General features: G+C 43.2%; 1 protein-coding gene across 1 annotated transcript in view; it reads left to right on the top strand.

The window, feature by feature from the left end:
• The window catches only part of EFCC1 (EF-hand and coiled-coil domain containing 1), a 51,192-nt gene that overhangs the window by 21,521 nt on the left and 13,228 nt on the right, over window positions 1–16,443 (top strand). The window contains exon 3 of the mRNA XM_029965204.1: window positions 13,075–13,182. Within this exon, the coding sequence (XP_029821064.1) occupies window positions 13,075–13,182 (108 nt within the window). The remainder of the gene's footprint in view (window positions 1–13,074; window positions 13,183–16,443) is intronic.

Consider the following 16,443-nt stretch of genomic DNA (forward strand, 5'->3'; position numbering starts at 1 on the left):
TTCCTGTTTTTCATACAGATTTCACTCTTTTCCTGTGGAAATCTATTGAGGAAACTCTATGGAAACAAGAGGAAGTATCTGTTCCTAAATACCTGTGGACTGTGCAGAGGAACTGTCCTTGCCCACCGTGGGGCTCCTGTGGAGGGCAGGGCTGTGTGAGATGGGCTGTGTCCCACAGAGTGCACAGGGAGCCCCCAAACCAGCTGCACTCACTCACACACAGCCAGGCTGTGCTGGGGGGGGACTCCAATAAACAGGGAAAAAACTGCAATGAAACATTGGCTAAAAAAAAAAAAAAAAAAAGGGGAGGGGGAAAAATACAGAAGCAAAGAGCCAAAGCCTTTTGTCAGAATAATTTCAGGTCATGTTGATTAGGAAAACATGAATCCTGGTTACCAACGTTCCTATGAGGAATTTTCCTAGTAACAAGGTCCATTCCTCTTCTTCTCCTCATTTATTAGCCCTTTTACTGAAGAGGAACCACTGCAGCCTGCGATGGCCACATAACATGAGGGAGTAAAACAGGAGCACTGAGCCATGTAGGGTTAGAGATCTTACCTACCTGATGTTCCTTTTTAATAACCCAATGTTAGTACATTCTGTAATACCTTAAATATACAACAGCTGAAACAGAATCACCCTCACAACTGGGGTTTGCATCACCTTTAAGGCTGCTCTGATTTGCTGTAGACCTGGGATTTTCTAGACTGTGGAGGTAGAAAATGCAATGCAAAAGTAGAAAGGTCACTTAACGTATTTCAACATAATTAAATGTCCCATTCTGTTTCCTGACAGTGCCAGGCTCGACAGAACCTGGACATTTCCCCCCAGGACTGCAGGTCTGCTGCATGGCTGAGCATTCCAAAGAGAAACTGAGCCCCAGGCAGTGTTAAAGGATGGAAGGTGGCTTTGTTTCAGTTTTCCATACCCTTGTTAAATGATCTATATGCAATTTCCAGGGCAATCAACTGTTTTGCTTGATCTGAAAACCCAGGGGTGAGTGTAGGGCAGGGGGCGGGAGTGAGAGTTATTTTAAGTTATTAATAAAATCTACCTGCTCCTTTGTCCTGCAGAAAGAAGTCCTATTATCATTTATATCATAGTTCTTTCCAAGGGCTCCTGTCAGGATTTCATTGTACCTTGTGCTGACTCACAGGGAACACCCCTGGCTGGCTCTGAAGGGTCTCTGTAAAGCCATTTTAGAACATCATCCCAGCTGAACCACATCAGTGCTGAATAGATTACACCACCACCAGGTTTTACTCTAACAGAGACCATTATTGGTCTTGTTTTCATCCCGGTAATACTTCTGATGTCAAACCCGTCCCGAGTCCCTTGTGCTGACACAAGACACATTTATGGTGTTCCAGCACTGATGTCCTACACCAACAGTCCTGTGCTCCAAGCACATTTCATAAGCAGACCTGCATGTGAAGGGGTATCAAAAACTGGCCTTAACAGTGCAACAACATTTCAACAAATGAGAAACCATCAAAATCTGGCCAATAAATCATTATACTGGTTATATATGACCACCATTGCATTCTTAGGCTCTCTTTGATGGCCTTCTGTGTGCCCAAGTTGCATTTCTTAAATGTATTTTAATAGCTGTTTATTCCCACAGTCTAGTTGCTTAATCATTTTAGCTTAAAATACCATATTTGATCCACTGGAAATCATCCATAAACCTGGAGGTTTTATGTACACCCCTACAGTAACCTATATTTATGGCATCTCTTTTTTAACTCCACTAAGTATCTGTATTAATTTATTTTGACTTTCTACACATGTTCAGTGCAGTTGCCTGGGGCCACCCCGCAGATTCCAGGGGATTCTAAGTCGTAGAGGAGAGGAGAGTCTTTCCCAGGGGAGTATAAAGATTGGCTAAGTCCCACATGAATCATGATTTTGTGCTACTAAATCATCATGGAAATGAATACAGTGTAATCATATTACAGGAACTGAAAAATGGCCTATAAAGCAAAAGCTTGAGGAAAGCTGTAAATGAACTTGTATAAACCATAACCTGAACTTGAATTGAGTCAACTATTTGAAAATAGTAATACTGAAATCTTTACTTAGGAAAGTGTTTAAGGAGGTGTGGAACTGTATTTATGTAAGGATTGCAACTGATAGAATGAAACCAAACTGTAATTAAATTGGTTTATGTCAATGAGAGTACATACTTGGCTAAAATTATGCACCTAATTAGATATTTGCTGCAGTAGGAAAGGTACTGTACAAAGTTTAATGTTAGATGAAGTTTAAGTGAATTTGGAGATAAATACAACACAAACCTGCTTGGACTGAGGTTCATCAGATAAGGAAATGGGACAAGAAAATAAATAAATTAAATAATAATAAATAATAATAAAAATAAAGAAAAAGACAAGCAGAGTCTTGTCACCCATGGAGAAGGGAGACGAGATAAACATCATGTTAGAAATCGGTTCATACGTTCAGGGAGTAGCTACATATGGTTACACTTATGTCACTGACCTCCAAATAGTGTTCCCTATTTAACCTTCTCACCAATAAAAGTCAAAATAGAAGCTGCTATATTTACTGTCAAAATATACCCAGGACCCCAATAAATGCAGAAGCACCAGGTGATATTTTGTAGTCTCCATGAACTGGCAAATAACTTATAAATATTTGCAGAGGAAAATGACAACTTTGGGATTACTCCAAAGGCAGAGTTATTTTTCACCAAAGGGGACAACAGAGGCTTCAAGACGGCAAAGGACAGGACAGGCTGCTTTCAGGAAACTCAGAACTGTTCAGAGAGGCATGAGAAGAGCAGGCCCAGAGCTGAGGTGTGGAGGAACACGCAGCAGGACAGCGTCTGACAGAGAAACTGCCCTCGGAAGCTCTGAGGATGTTTTTACAAACAGCAAACACGACAGGCTGAGGGAATTGTCGTCCTTGTTTCCTGCCACAGGATCTGAGGGCCGTGGGGCCGGGACTGGCCCCCGTTCCCAGTGGTGGTGCTGGCACTGACCATCCACGGAGCTCCTGCCCCGGGCTCAGCCACAGCCACCTGGGCAGCACCGGCACCCGCAGGCACCAAACAGCTGGACAAAGGGCCTCTCTCAGGGCACAACTGTCTTCAGAGAGCTTAAGAAATATCCAACTTAGATGCAAAGCCCCTCCCCTCACACATTAATGTCAGATTTTCCCAAATCCTGAATAAGACCCAGTCGGGAACAACTTGCAGCCAGCTTAAGGCACACTGATGCTGTTAGATGAGCCATCTGCCTTTTCTGTCACTCCACATCCATGAGGCTCTGAGTCTAGGAAGTTCTGAAATAAATCCTGAAGGAATTTACATGCCAGTAAACAGGTCCTTTGGGAGTTTGCACCACTGCTGTTGGCAGTTTTGCATACACACGACAGAACTGAGAAACAGCTTTGTCACAGGTTTTAAGCTTTCAGAGTTGAATTCACAGGCTCTACTCCCTGATCTAGGAGACATGAAAAGGCTCCCTGGACATTTGATCTTCACTGACACACTCCAGCACACAGGAGATAACGGGAGGATTCCTGGGGATTAAACACCTCACGGCTACATGAAGGAACACACGGGGGTGGTGGTTGTTACACAGCAGTGGCAGAAGGAAATTATCTGCAGAAGCACAGCTCTGCTGCTCTTCTTTCTCTGGCTTACATGCTTGATGTCCTGTGTCCTGGTCAGAGCTATCAGTGCTTTTGAATGCTGTAGGATTTAGTTATTAATTTTTGATTATAGGCTTTCAAGCATCTTTCTGTGAAACACAAGTCAGGACTTGTGTTGTTTAGACAAAAGTCTAAAACTCCTGAGTTTAAAAAGCAGGAGGGAAAAATAGATTTAGAATGTATCCAGACAATTCTTTCACAGGGGTGTGTCTGTATTTGTTTTCACAGGCCTCAGTTGCTAGTCCTTATGGGCTGGGCTAAATGGAGATCTCAGAGTGTCAGAGAGAGGTTTCCCCAGGGGGACTGTTCACCTGACTAGAAGCAAAGAGGGTTGGAAATCACAGAATACCAGGTTGGAAGAACCTCAAGGATCACCTGGTCCTCCCTTTCTTGGCAAAAGTGTGGTCTTGAGTGAGAATTTATTCTCCCATGAGCTTCAGCCTCACTCAAACCCTGTGCTTCCTGAGAGCCTGGAGAGGCAGAGTGCTCACACTGCTTGTCTGAAGTGACTTGTAACATAGTGCCTGTGCAGAATTTTCAGCCAGCTCCAGGCAAAAGGACCTCTGTCCTGTCCTAGGGTGGAGTGGAGGATGCTGACCTGAGGGGGGGCACCCATGAGGTGTAAAGTATCCTGGGGGAAGCAGCCTGGCACAGCCCCCAGTGCTGAGTGCAGCCAGCAGGACGGATCCAGGCTAGATCAGCCCTCCCTTGGGAATGCAGCTGAGATGGCTGGCATGGCACAGCGGGAGGAACATCAGCACAAGTCTTCTGAACTCACCTGCACACAGCCAGGGACCCTGAACACACACATGGCCTATTAGGGAGGTCCAGCTTCCTAAAAGGGGTATTTGCTCTCTGGGCTGAGAGGGTTTCCCCACGTTGGTGTGACAGGGAAGTGGTGTTTAGCCAACAGTTAGTCAGAGGGGTGGTACAATAGTGAATAAAACCCTTCTGGTCCCTCAGCTGTCCCAGGTACCTCAACACACAGACTCTGTGCTGCTCAGCATTACTGGGGGGTCCAGCACCAGCCCCAAGTCCACGTACAGAATCTCGTGAGCTCGTGGAGTATTTCTGACACTGCCAGCTTAATACACACTTCAGGTAAACTAAATTAATTGTTCCACTATGGAATGAAGGCAAACTTGAGAGTAGAGCTGTGTAACAGAAAAGGAGGAGCAACAGATCCATGACCTTCAATTCCAGGATGAGGAGGAAAACTGAATCCAGGTTTTTAGCTCAGACTTCAATCTTGTGCAAGGTTTAGCAAATGTCTTTTGTGCTAATAGTTAATCAAGAACAGGTGATACTTGAATTTGTCTAGCTTTATTTAGGTCTATGTTGTGTACATCCAAGCTTCCAGTGTAAATATCTGAATTTCTGGCTAGCAGGGTGTGGCAAAAGAGTTCTTTATTCCCGTGGAACAACAGCTGCAAAACATTTCCTTTATTTTGTCAGAGAAGAATTCATTAAGGGGCAGGAATATCTGAGTGACATAATTCCAGAGTGATGCACGTTTGTCCTGGATAGTGCAGTGACTATTAACTACAAAATACCCCACACAGCAAAGAGCAGCCTGGTTCAGCACAGATACACTCAAGAACTATTGCCATGCAATATAATCCCTTGTGAGGTGCGGGACTTACAGAAGCCCTATAATTACTTCCTCTGTTTAGCCTAATTGTCAAATGTTATCTTCCATGGAGCAGCCCAAGTGACTAATAGCTTATTAAGAATGGTAAACTGAAGTTTCAAGGCCAAAAAAGGTTAAGGAAAACACCAAACAGCGAGACTCGGAGATCCTGAGCTGCTTTTCAGAGCTGAAGGAGAGTATTCTGTAAGTCACAGGATGAAACCTGCCCATGCAGGTTTGTGATTGAGCTTCCTTAATCATTTATTTGTAAGAAATGTGTATGTATGCATGTGTGTGTCTGTGCATAAGGGCTCCTGTTTTGTACTTGGATGGCCTTGCTAATGCACTGATATTTATCTTGACTGTAAGCGTGGCCTCACCTGACACATTGCAAAGGAAGGAGCAGGGGTACACTCTGCACCCCAGTGTAATAGACCAGACTAGAAAGAGGACATTCGAAATATTCTGCCAGTTTTAGGCTCCCCCTCTGACTGATCTAAATGTTCCCAGTACCTGATATTTCAGAGCAAAGCACTCAAGTGAGAACTGCCATGATCCCACCCTTCCCTGCAGTTCTCATGCCCTGTAGTCTCAAATTCCATGAAAAAAAGAATGATCAGGACTCAATTATTATCTGCACGTGTGCTACAAGGTAATTATGTCAAGAAAGCCTAACTGAAGTAATTTACCTGACACTGTGGATGGTCTCTGGCAGAGACAGGAGTGGAATCTCCTTCCCCAAAGGAGCTTTGAGCAGCTCTGGCAGGGACACTCCATTCTGTTCCCGTGTGTCTCGCCTGACTTGCTGCTTGTAGGTGAAAAAGGAACAAAGGAACCTCCTGGCGGAAGTTTCCTTCTCTCTCCAGCTGTTGTCCATCCACAGAAATCATTCATCTCCTGCCTGAGGCAAAGGTCACATAGGACAAACAGACTGGGATGTTCCAGATAACAACTGTACTGTCATGCAGGTGCTCCAGGGACATCTTGGGAATTAAGAACCTTAAAAAGAAAAAACAACCAAATACACATAAAACACAAGAATTTGTATCAGGCAGCATCATCACATCTGTGTTTTCCACCAAGAGGGTCAGATCCCCCACATTCTCTGCATAGATTCCTGCTCTGAGGTGACAGCCCAGTAAATTATCATCCTGCATGTGGCCCTGCATTGGGAGAGGGAGCAAAAACTCATTTGTGCGTGGTTTTCCCAAATATTTACTGACAGGAGAGTGATGGCAAGACTTCCAGAACTTGGATAGCATCCCAGGTTTTATCAGGGAGTTTGTTTGGGCCTCAAGCACTTTTTTCTGCATATTTCATCTTCTGTCCTTTTACTCCTCTGTGTTGAAATCTGCTGTTGCTGCAATTCCCAGTCCCACTCTAACCACTGTACCTGTCCAGGGTGTAACTCAATCCCATGTTTCCATCAGCAGGAAAACTGCTCACTCCTGTCCCAGTTCTGCATTCTGCATCCCCAAAGGATGCAGCTCTTAGGGCTGTGCTTTGACTCACATTTTAAACTTCTCTCCAGAAATAAGAGAGGGATGAGATATTTTAAACACAGACTAAGAACCTACAAGGACCTTTAGCAATCCATTTACTTCTGTTGTTTTTGCTTACCTGAAAACTAAAAGATCATCCCAAGGAATATTGGATTGTGAGACATTCAACCCAAATGGCATGGAAAAGCAATATGCAATGAAAGATCTTTGCATCTAAACCTTTGAGGATCAAAAATGTCAGGACCAGCAGGAAATACATTTTTCTAATCGGACCTCTGATTTTAAGAAACAGAGTAACAAGAAGGCAGTTGACAAATGAACAATAAAGACCTGTGCTAAGAGCAGCCAATTTCTGAAAAACAGTTTCCTCCAAACAGTCCAAGTTCACAGCAGTTGCTCCGTGGAATGGGACAGTGGGGACAATGAAAGGCACTGTCCATTCTGTAATTTACTTGTATCTGCACAAAGGTTTGTGCTGCCTCAAAAATGCTTGCAATCATCATAGGAAGGACAGCAAGCTACAGCTCTGTGTGTGACAGCACCATTCCAGGGTTTGCCTGCTTGTATCCAACGTGCAGGAAGATGGAAAGGTTCTGCAAGAAAACACATGGCCCTCAGTTAAATGACTTTTTTCTGGAGGGTGGTGATTTTGGCAAGAAAATGAAAATCAACAGCTGACAATAGGAAACCTCCCATAACTGTAACCATTGTACAGCTATAGTTGCAGTAATAACTACACTTTATAACTACCCATATAAACCCAGGATACTGAGGCATCTTTACTATTGCCACTATAACTTCATACTTTTACAAATTTATATATAATGGCTTACAGATCAAGCTATTCAAAACCTGAGATTCAGCATCTGGATTGATCACAGAAAGCTCATTCATATGATTTCTGTTGGAGAGGAGTTCACAACCCACAGCACCAACCAGAGACAGATGGATTCAGAAAACCCACACAGACATTTAGCTCCAGTGTGAAAACATATTTGATCTCAACAGTAAATTAAAAGTCATAAATAAATCGAAAATATGCACACCTTCTCAACTCTGTAATTCCCTGGAGGGGATAAACCAGAATGGAACCATTCTGAGTTCCCTGAACTCTGACAGTTTGAGTAAAATAGTACAAAAATAAAAATCACACCTCATTTTGGTTAAAAACCACAAGTCATACACTTTGAAAATAAAGCATGGCTTAGTTTGTATGACTGTACTCGAGGCAATGTTATTACACAGCTGTTTGGTCTGCTGCAAGTCAGTCTCTAAAAGAGATGAGTTAAAGGCCTGTGAAGGTGAAGTTAATAATTCCTTGGAGTTACTTTATGATTAGTCAGGAATTATTTAAGTTCAAGATTTGCTTGGCACCAGAGGCAGGTGGGGTTTGCTGCAGTTGGATGTTTCCATAACAATACAGGAGAGCCAATTAAAAGCCAGTTAGTCATGGACATTACTTTAAGGTCCAGTACTTTTCAAACTCTCCCCCCTTCACTGTTCCTTCCCTAGGCTGCCCTTTATGCTCAGCACAAAGGCTCCAGATGAATGGGGGCTCTTTGCCTGTCTCCATAGAAGCCTCCCCACGCTGACACAAACCCTTCCCAGGCACCTCCAGCCCTGCTCCCCCCTCTGATCTTTGCCCTAAACAAATGTGCTGTTTATTCACTCTTCTCATTTATGAAGAACCATTGGATGCTGTATGAATACTAATGAGAAAATAATTAAACCTGTGTTTAAGAGTGAGTGAGGATTCCTCCCTTCAGCATTTACCATGACAGCCAAAGCCTTGGCCCCTCTTGTTATGCTCTTCTCTGAATCCCCAAATCTCTGTCACTTGAAAATTAAGAGTGCAGATTTGGCACTAAAGAAAATAAAGAGCTCCCAGATAGAAAAAGATGGCCTAGTGGTTAAATCACATGATGAGAAATGGGGAAATGGGGTGTTTCATTGTTCTGCTACCAAAGAGCACCACCATGACTCCACCCCCTGAGAAGGAGGATGAAATCCTGTGTGCTCCAACAACGGCACCTAAGTAGCCCTTGGAAATTAAACCTTCTGTACTGTGTGGTTTCATCTGCTTTAAAGACCAAAAACCAGAGGAAATCCAGTCAGAAATTTGAAATATCCTCCAAAGTGGATGTAGGATCCTATGTCATGGCAAAACTAAAAGATGGAAACAGCCTCTTTCTTCCAATAGACAGCAAAGATCCATTAATATCCTTAATGCTGTTCTTGTACTGTGTGATATTTCTGATTAGAATCTTCTTCAATCCATCTAATTTTTAGCTCTAGTTTAAAGAAATGCCAAGTTTTGCCTTTGCTACATGAGCAGCATTAGCAGCCTCTTCGCCCCTCTCAATTTCTGTACAGACAAAACCACCTCCAGCTCTGCCTCTTGATCTTTGGCACCAAACTTGGCAGATTAATGCCTTAAACTGGATTTGGGTGATGCAAATGAAAATTACCTGTGTTTATAGATCCCTCTTTTGGAACTCTATTGCATAGACACTGCCCCTCCCTTTACCTCTGTCACCAGGCTGTTGGTGCTGTCCCTTCCTGCCACCTTCCCTGGGCACTGCCGTGAATAAATGTTGGACTCCTGGCAAGACATACCAAACCAACAAATTTCCAGTTTTATTGCTTCCAACGGATCCTTGACATGGTATTTTAGTTGATCAAATACAAAATCCCTTGGGTTTTAGAAGTTTCCACATCTACTCATGCTGCTGCTGCTTTGTTTCCCTTCATTTTTATCTGGTTCTGAAATTCCAGCTTGCCTGGCCTCGTGTTCCTTCACACACGTTTAAAGTCTGCCCCTTTCCTGAACACCTTGAAACAATTTCCATGTGTGGGGCAAGAAGAGAAGGCTGTATCTTCGTCTCTCTTTTTGCTTAGGTGTAAGGGACACTGACTTTGTTGTATTTCTTCTTGGGGAAACTAAAGCACAGTGTGATTTGATGCGAAGGATAGAGCCTGTGCCACCTGGGGCTGAAAGCCTTGGCTGAAAACATACATTTCTTTCCAGTTTCCCAGATGAATATCTCCAGAGTAGACAGACAGGGCTGTCTTTAATCCATATATTGGGCAGAGACTCAACAAAACACACCATCTGTGTGGCTCCCTTAGTTTCTCCACATAGGAGAGAGCTGACGAGTCCTCTCAAGATAATTACTACAGAATAGTAAGTTTTTACTTTGTATTTCATCAACTTCCCTTATAAGGACAACAGAGAAGTGACAGTTAATATTTAGGTTTACCTTGAATGTCATCTAAGTAGAGGGAGTTTGCTGTTCTAAGTCCTGAATTATATGGGAGGGGTTTTTTTGTCCCACCAAACTTAATGTTCCTCAGACTGCACATCAGTCGACACCAGGCTACCAGATGTCAGAAGTCAATACCACCAGCACATCTCCTGTTAAACATCACACCTTTACCCACACTTGCTAGAGAAGATTTTCATGATACTTGAATATTCTCAGTATTTTATAGGTTAAAATCTTAACCAGCTCCATAACTACAATGAATATCCACTGAAATGTCATCTCTGGGAATCTCTGAAACCCAAACAGATCTAAATTATGCTGCAGCTCAAAACTAAGAGAGCAATCTGCTAAATACCAGTTAGGGTGCTCAAGAAATAATAAAGGATTCTTATTGAGTACCGGACCCAAAAATATGTTTGTCTCCACAATGAAGGAAATCAGCACATTTCAAAACAATGAAATGTAATATTCCTGTGGCAGGAATGTCCCCCAGTAGCTGTCCAGAGCTCTGATGCTTCCCAGAGCCCCCACTGTGAATGCCCAAGCTTAACAGTGCATTTCATTTGGGCACTGTTCCATAATGACTTTTTCCAGAACTAATGGAGCTGGAATGACTGTCCAGGCTCCATTCTGGGGATTGCTATTTCCCTTGGCTTTACAGGAAATCCAGTTGTTGCTAAGCTAAATAATGCCATAAATTGCAAATGCAGTAAGTCACTGGTTTTTCATGCAGTCAGTTCTACTCGGGGGGGTCAAGTGAGTGCTGGTTTCCCTGCTGATGTTTTCAAATACTGACTCTTTTGTTAAATTCATGATCTTATTTACTTCATGTACTTTCACAGGCAACAAGGGAACCAGCACTGGTGTGGCTCTGCAGGAGCAGCTGTGTGGGATTAAACCAAAGCTCTGCAATACTGATCTCTAGTTTAGCATCAGCTGCTCTGTTGCACAGCTCAGGCCTGTTTCTGGCTGCAGCTGAATTTACAAGTTACAACACCTAAAGGAAGGATTTACAAGATTTGTACAAAAGGTCATGTTATACAACTTGTTTCAGCAGGACCAATTTGCTGAATGTTTGAACTCTCATTTTTGATGACTACTTAGTGTGTTAAGTAGAAGGAATATTCAATATTTTGCCAGACCAAAACTAATCTTAGGAAGAATTTGGAGGAACCTAATTCAATACAGAGCTCTTGAATTTGATTTGTTTTCTTCTGCAAGTAGATTCTTTGTGAACTACACAACAGCCCCTACCAGCAATATTAGGTTCTTACCATATTATAAAAGTCTAATTTCTTAAATTCTCCATAGATCTTATTTCAGTAAGATTTTATGGAAATAAGGAGCATATTATGTATATTGTGTGAAAAAAACCCAAAATCTTTAGAATAAATTCAGCACTATGTGTTGCCTTTCAATTTCATAGACTTTATTTACTATTTAGCATGTAAATAGGAGTCATAGAATTAATTTTCTTTGTCAGCTATATTGTTTGCTTCCATTACATTCCCTCTAAAATATCAATACGCCCCCTCAGTATATCCCTAGGTAGGGGAGCCAAACTGAACCAAGCCAAATGTACTCTCATAAAAAGAGAGTATTAGCTCCAGTGGACTCACCATGACTTGCATTTCACACCAAAAGAAATAGTTTATTAAATTGTTAGAAAATTTCTATGTCATTAGATTTTGGTTCATGCACAGTAAGAGTTTCCATTGCACTACACTCAGTGATTTGTACTCTCTTACATGCTTAGGTCTTTTGTGGATTGAGGTAGAACATTGTCAACTCTACTACACGTAAATATATTGTGAGTCTTTCCTCTGACAGGAGTTACCCTGAACCTCCTGGAAGGCACTGCCCCAGCGGTGTCCAGCTGGGTAACCTGAAGTTCCTCAGTCAGGTCAACCATTGTCCTTCTCTGAATTCAATCACTATTTTCAAAATAGGTTTTGTTGGCACGTTTAAGGGCTCAAATTCATCAGTTCCATTACTTGATCTGTGTATCACCCCCTGAAAGCCATTTCCTGTAAACCCCCGGGGTGTGACATCCTCTGACTGCGCTGGGTGACAGACACCATCTCCAGGGAGGTGCCAGCTCTGCCCAGAGGTTCTTACCTGTACCTCGCTGGTCTCCAGGTGTGTCACTGCTTCTGGATCATTCTTTTTGACTTCTCAGTCTGACACTGAGTCACCTCCAGTACTCAGATGACTTGGGTCAAAACTGCCTGGCATTTCTGAGCCCAAGGGAGCAGGTGCAGGATTTCTGCCCCAGCCCTCGTGGGTGCTGAGTGCCCACGGTGAACACAGAGCACCCGCTGCCACGGCACTGCCAGGGGGCAGGGAGGGGTGATGGCCAGTGCAGATGTTCCATACAGAGGTTCTAATGTCTTTAAATAATGTAAGGAGGATCTGAAGCCACTGGAGAGCGTCCAAAGGAGGCAATGAAGATGAGGAAGGGCCTTGATTTGAAGCCGTGGGAGGACGCTGAGGGCACTTGGTGTGTTCAGCTGGAGCAGAGGAGACTGAGGGGAGACCTCAGTGCAGTTCCAACTGCCTGGGCAGGGGCAGAGGAGGGGCAGGGACTGAGCTCTGCTCTGGGGGGACCAGGGACAGCAGCCAGGGAATGGCTGGAGCTGTGTCAGGGCAGGCTCAGGTTGGATCTCAGGCAAAGGTTCTTCCCCCAGAGGCTGGTTGGGCACTGCCCAGGCTCCCCAGGGCAGTGGGCACAGCCCCAAGGCTGCCAGAGCTCCAGGAGGGTTTGGCTGATCCTCTGGGGCACAGGGGGTGACTCTGGGGATGGGCCTGTGCAGGGCCAGGGGTTGGACTGGATGATCCTTGTGGGTCCCTTCCAGCTCAGCACATTCTGGGATTCTGTAAATTGAACTAAAAGTTGTGAGTACTCTTCAGTTCTTAGTATCAGAAGAACAGCTGAAATCCTTTGGTTGTTTGGTTTTCCAGATTTCCTCCCAGTCCACCTTGCTCTGCCCTGTTTTTGCAGGTCGGGGGTGGAGAGGAGCCTCCCGGAGCAGCAGGAGGGTGCAGGGACCCGCTGTCCCGTGGGGCGGCAGAGCCGCGGATCCCCCGCCGGAGGAGCCGGGACTGCTGAGCACGGTACACCCCCAGCACACACCACTGCCCCTCCTCAGCCACTGGGAAAAACAGCAGCAGAAAAACTAATATATTAAACCCCCAAACCACAAACTGGTCCTAGTGAATCTTGAAATCTTAGACCTAGATAAAAGGTTGTATCCCAGATTTCTATTTCTCACTCCCACATAATTATATATTTAATAAAAGGCTGAACTTATTACTTAGAGCTATGATTTAAAACTGCTTTTTTTCCATATGAGTCATCTCACCCAAACTTTTTTTCCTGGCTTAAAAGTACAAAGTTTTCATTTCTTTGTAAATAAAAACTCACGACCTCAGTTAAAATAATTTCCAAGGAAACTATTTGCAGTTAATATTCTGTACAGCCACACTCCTTGGAAACATCCTGGCTGCTCCAGTAACTCTGGAAAGGCCCAACCTGTTTAGCACTAACTACTGGCATAACATTGCCCAGTTTGGCTTCCCTTCAGTTATTTATTTATGTTTTTGGACGCATCAAGTTCAAGGACCACAAAAGTACTTACCCAGCAATAACTCTAAGTTACAAGGCATCTTTCCTGCAGACTGGAGCTGTTTTTAGTGATAAAAAATCGGACTTTAGGTGTGGATTGAATAGAGCTGGCAAGCAGCTGCTTGGGAACATGAAAAATAGTGATGTAAATACAATTAAAGTTGCAGCACGTTCTTCATCTGGTTAGACGTAGAAAGTAAACCTGCTTCCACAAGTATTCTTATCAAATCACGCACTTTGCTGACTCAAAGACAGTTTCCACGTTAAACTAAGCTACCCATATTTCACGTGCAAAGAGCTTTCTAGCAAAAACTTTTCATACGAATAAATTGTGGGGTTATAGATTTAAAAACAGAGAAAACTGTTCCATCAAATAAAAAAGGGCTAGTTAGGCCGAAAAGAAAACTAACTCAGGGAGCTGAACAAAGAAAAAAAATTGTGTGAACATCCAGAATTAGACCTAGGTATACTAGATAAATAAAATAATTACTTAATCTAGATGCAGAATGAATTCTATTTTTTGTATCTCTATACACACCCTTTAATAAACATAAATTTCTTAGAGCAGAAGAGCACTTGCATCAATGGAATTAAGATATTATGCATTAGGCAGTTTACAGATAAATGCCTAAATATCACAAAAAATAAAGTACTCTATGATTTTACTGGCAGAATATTTTTTTTAAATATCAGCTTAGTAAAAGAATTTTCGTAAAATCCTGGCTTTCTGTTAAAAGAGGTGCATGAGAAGTTTTCCATTTCCTCTCTGGGTTCCAGCCCTGCCATCTCATTCTCCAAGGGGGATGTCAAAGCTCCTCTCTTTTGTGCCCTCGTTCAGTGGGAGGGGAGGACATTCCCTTGCGTGGGGGGAAGAAAACCAAAAACCATTACAAGGACCTTGGCTATTTTGGTCTGAAGCCCAGCTGAGATTCACATGCCTCTTCCTCCACGTTCAAAAGCCTCATCTGAGTGTCTGCTGTGCCAGATGCTGCAGTTCATTTACTGGATTAGACCTTGTGGAGCTCCCGAGGAACCCGCAGCGGTGTGGGGTCGGTTCTCACAGCTGCCACACAGGTTGGGAGCTCTGATTGTTACCCCTTGGAACTCCTGTGGCAGGAAAAGAAATAGGGATAAAAAAGGTTCCCTCCTAAGGTATCACAGGTTGCAAATAAAGTCTGCCTTTGTTTCGGCTGTGCCTCACAGAGAGCAAGTGCTGCTGATCCCTGGGTTCGTGCAGTGTAAGGATTGCCAGGAACACAGACGTTCATCCTCTAATTAAAGAGCAACACTGCAGGAACCAAGCTTTGTTCCTGCTCAGGCAATAAATTATTGAACACCATAACGTATAAATTAGGCACTTTGAATGCCACTGGAATGAAAATTGCATTAACTTATGCTGAGTGTAAACCAGAACTAAAAAATAAGGGAAAAATCAGGCCATTTTTTTCATTGTTGCTGTGAACGGAGCTGTGCAGGATCTTGGGATCCTGCACAGGTGGAGCTGCACTGCCCTCCCAAGGGTTCCCTACCCATGCAGACACACAGCAGTCCCTCTCATGATATTCCAGCTGGAGCTGCAGGTGCTGTGTCCTTGGAGTGAGGCAGAACATCCTTCACCAGAGAGTCTCTGCTGGGGCCCCCATCCCCTGGAGCCCTCCCTGCCTCTGCTGAACAAGCTCCATGTGCACAACACTTGTAATGCTACCCAAGGTCAAATGTGTTTCAATATTTGAAGAAATAACAGCATTTGACTTGATCACTCCGTTAGAATTCATTAAAACTCTCTAATTAACTTGACAGTGATTAAGGTAAATAATTATAAAATTCAAAATCATGTTGACATTGGTTTAACCTGATGTCAGCTCAAAATACATGTTCAGAATAAAGATGTGACCAGTGCTTTTCATGTGCTAAATGTACCAAAAAATACCCAGTAAATTACAGGTATCATAATAATCCCCTAATCCTCATAATAATCCCAGTGAATGTCATCTTCCAACAAAAAGGAGTTAAATGCAATGGTTTTTATAAGATACAACTAAAAAGGCATTGACATATTACTATAATAGTACAGGTATCTCTAAATACAGTGTAGACAGTCCATTTACAATATTTTTGGCATGTGAGGAGACATTAGTTTTGGGTAAAAAGGTATAACTAAATGTGAGATAGCTATGGGTCTAATATTACATTTATATAATAAAACTCCTGTCCCTAGAAAACACAATGAGTAAATGAATTAGAGAACATTGATGTCCAATTTCTGCTCTCTGAATATGTGTTCAGCTGGTACAGTGACTGTGCAAGAACAGTCTTACCTAGCATGATCCTTTCTCTTTCCTCTCCAAAAGTCTATATTCGGTTATATGCTTGAGCAGTAATTTACCCCCAACACCACACTAACCCTTCACATTTATCCTTAAATTAGACTTACATAGAGAAAGAAGAGAGTTGAAGTGAAATAGCTACAAATTAACTGCAAAAGGACACTGAAGTGTTCAAGACTTAAAATAAGGATCTTTGCTGCAGCTGCCCTGTCACTCCTTTAAAGCCCCTTTCCATGGATGCTGGAGGGCCCTGCCTGGGGTTTCAGTGGGGTTTTTAAACTCCCCTCTCTCTGGCTCAGTCTCAGGTTTAAGCAGCTACAGCACGTTGGGGTGGTTGGTGTGTTGCTGAGGCGTTGTTGTGTCCCACAGAGGATGAGGGTTGTTGTGTCCCACAGAGGATGAGGGTTGTTGTGTCCCA

The sequence above is a fragment of the Manacus vitellinus genome, unplaced genomic scaffold, assembly GCF_001715985.3.
Source record: "Manacus vitellinus isolate BGI_N305 unplaced genomic scaffold, ASM171598v3 scaffold_91_pilon, whole genome shotgun sequence".
Taxonomy (NCBI): Eukaryota; Metazoa; Chordata; class Aves; order Passeriformes; family Pipridae; genus Manacus; species Manacus vitellinus.